The sequence below is a fragment of the Ictalurus punctatus genome, chromosome 18 (genome assembly GCF_001660625.3).
Source record: "Ictalurus punctatus breed USDA103 chromosome 18, Coco_2.0, whole genome shotgun sequence".
In the NCBI taxonomy this organism is placed as follows: domain Eukaryota; kingdom Metazoa; phylum Chordata; class Actinopteri; order Siluriformes; family Ictaluridae; genus Ictalurus; species Ictalurus punctatus.
The window spans coordinates 14,591,399-14,593,898 of NC_030433.2; the positions used below are offsets into that span (position 1 = coordinate 14,591,399).

At 39.2% G+C, this 2,500-nt stretch overlaps 1 protein-coding gene across 1 annotated transcript in view; it reads left to right on the forward strand.

The window, feature by feature from the left end:
• The window catches only part of havcr2 (hepatitis A virus cellular receptor 2), a 4,440-nt gene extending 2,437 nt beyond the window's left edge, over nt 1–2,003 (forward strand). The window contains exon 6 of the mRNA XM_017491879.3: nt 992–2,003. Coding sequence (XP_017347368.2) covers nt 992–1,086 — 95 coding nt within the window. The 3' untranslated portion in view covers nt 1,087–2,003. The remainder of the gene's footprint in view (nt 1–991) is intronic.
• The last annotated feature ends 497 nt before the right edge of the window (nt 2,004–2,500 follow it).

Here is a 2,500-nt window from a genome sequence, read left to right on the forward strand (position 1 = left end):
ATTGCATTCAAATTATTTATTGAATAAAGTGGGATAGGAAAAATGTTTCATAACAGTTTTGAATGCAAATTGACCACCAGCACCAGATGAGAAATCAGTTCCATGCTCTTATTAAAAGTTAAATACAGTAAATACACTGCCCAAATAAAAAGATGACAGGTGGACACTTTATGTAGAATTTCATACTACGTGATAAATGACATATTAGTAAAGACAAATACAGTTTACATACACCTAGGCTAAAGACTTTCCAATTGCACACATTTTATGTTAGCATACATTCCCTGTGTTAATTAGGGCATCTACTTTATTTCCATAAGACAGCCTTTTCCAGCAAAACACCCTCTGCAACATGATACTGGCACCCTCATGCCACCCTCATGTCTTTCAGGCCAATGGTGGATGTACTTTGGTACCTGATGCCTCCAATTGCTTCAGCAATTCCTTTGTTGTTTTGAGGTTCATTTCAACCTTTCAGGTTAATATTCATCCCTACTACTTAAATTGTGCCTCCTTCTTGAAAAACACAGTGGCTGAGAGGTCCCAAGAATTTTAGATTTGCATACATTTGTTTGTACAGATGCTTGTGGTACCTTCAGTTGTTTGGACCCAGACTTGTGGAGGTCTTGACATAGTTGCTTGAATTTTTCCATGGTATATAACGGTAGGCCCTTTTACACCCATGGGTGTGATGTATGGGTCAACAAGGTTAACTTTTAAAAGTTGTTTTTATTCTTCAGAACAGCTTCTTTTCCACTCTGTAATACTTGAGTATTAAATTGAGTATTATTCAATGGTTCATCTGCAAAATCAAGAGAGTTATGTTTGTCAGGTTCCTGAGGTTCAAATGTGTGGAAATTTCCACATTTCCTTCTGCTGCATGGTGGTTTAATTTAGCTCTCAGACACTGTCTCTCTGGAAGAGTGGAAGTGAAAAAAGATGACTCATGAGGCACTTTGCTCACTATGCACTAACGTCTTTCTGCCCTTAGAACTGTGGCGCTCCAGAAAAAGTGAAGAGAGCAGTGAAATGGAAAATACCCCCAGACGCAACCACAGCAGCAGCATCTCCCCTCCCCATAATTAGACATGATGTGTTTCAGTGAAATATCCACCATTATAACAAACATGGTATCTTTAATTTTCACTTTTTTTCCTCAATGTCTAACATCTTATTATCAAGAACTATATATTTTTTTCTTTCACTCTGTGAGAGACTTTAAATGTGTGACAGGTTTAAACATTGCATCTTAATGCAAACTTTAAAACTTAATCTGTTTCCAATTAAACCGTCACTTCAGTTTTGTTTTGCTATAAGTCTATGTAGACCAGGGCACACGGTGGCTTAGTGGTTAACACGTTCATCTCACACATCTAGGGTTGGGGGTTCGATTCCCACTGTGGCCCTTTGTGTACGGAGTTTGCATGTTCTCCCCGTGCTGTGGGGGTTTCCTCCGTTTACTCTGGTTTCCTCCTCCAGTCCAAAGGCATGCATGGTAGGCTGATTGGCATGTCCAAAGTGTCCATAGTGTATGAATGGGCGTGTGAATTTGTATGTGATTGTGTGCCCTGTGATGGATTGGCACCCTGTCCAGGGTGGACCCTGCCTTGTGCCCAATGCTCCCTGGGATAGGCTCCAGGTTTCCCTGTGACACTGAAAAGGATTAAGCGGTATAGAAGATGGATGTGTAGACCTTCCTCTGTCTGAAACATGCATTATATCTTCTTTTGGGGGGGTTGGATGTTTTTTTTGTGTTTTTTTTACACGTTTCTCTTGGGTGGATGGTGTGCTACAGTCTTGCACTAGGTTTCAGCAACCAGCTTTATCTTATCATTGCCTTAATGGTCTTTTCACTTCTCTCCCATGTGCTTTTAAAATGGTACCCTTAAGTTTCATGTATTTCAATTCCCACTGCTTCCACTGTATGTACTAGAAAAAAATATATACAATGGAAATACCACCACAGGGGTCTCAAATCTGTTTCTTATTTCATGTACACTTAAGTAACGCACATGTGAAAAAAGGCTTTGCCAAACAGTGGTAACGCAGGGGTTAAAATGTTAGACTACCAATGAGAAGGTTGTGAGTTGAACACCTAACACCACCAATCTGCCACTGCTGGACCTATGAGGAAGGCCCTTAAACCTCAAAAAATTAGATAAATGTAAGTTGCTCTAGATAAGGGTGGCTGCCAAATGCTGTGAAAGGAAAAAAAGACTAAATGTATCACATAAAAGAAAACACTAGCCTTAATATACCAACAAAAAGCGTTCACCTCTTTATATATACACATAAGTTCTTTAGATAAAGAGGGTCCTAAAGAGGTTCTACTCTGAATACTTGATGCATGAGAAACTTTTATTCTACATAAAAGTTCTATGTGGAATATTTATGAGGTCCCCTAGAGTAACAAGCCAAAGAACCCGTGAGGATTCTAGATTTAAAGCGTGTAGACTTAATTCTTAAGAACATCACACATAAATTGCTCCTCTATATCTAT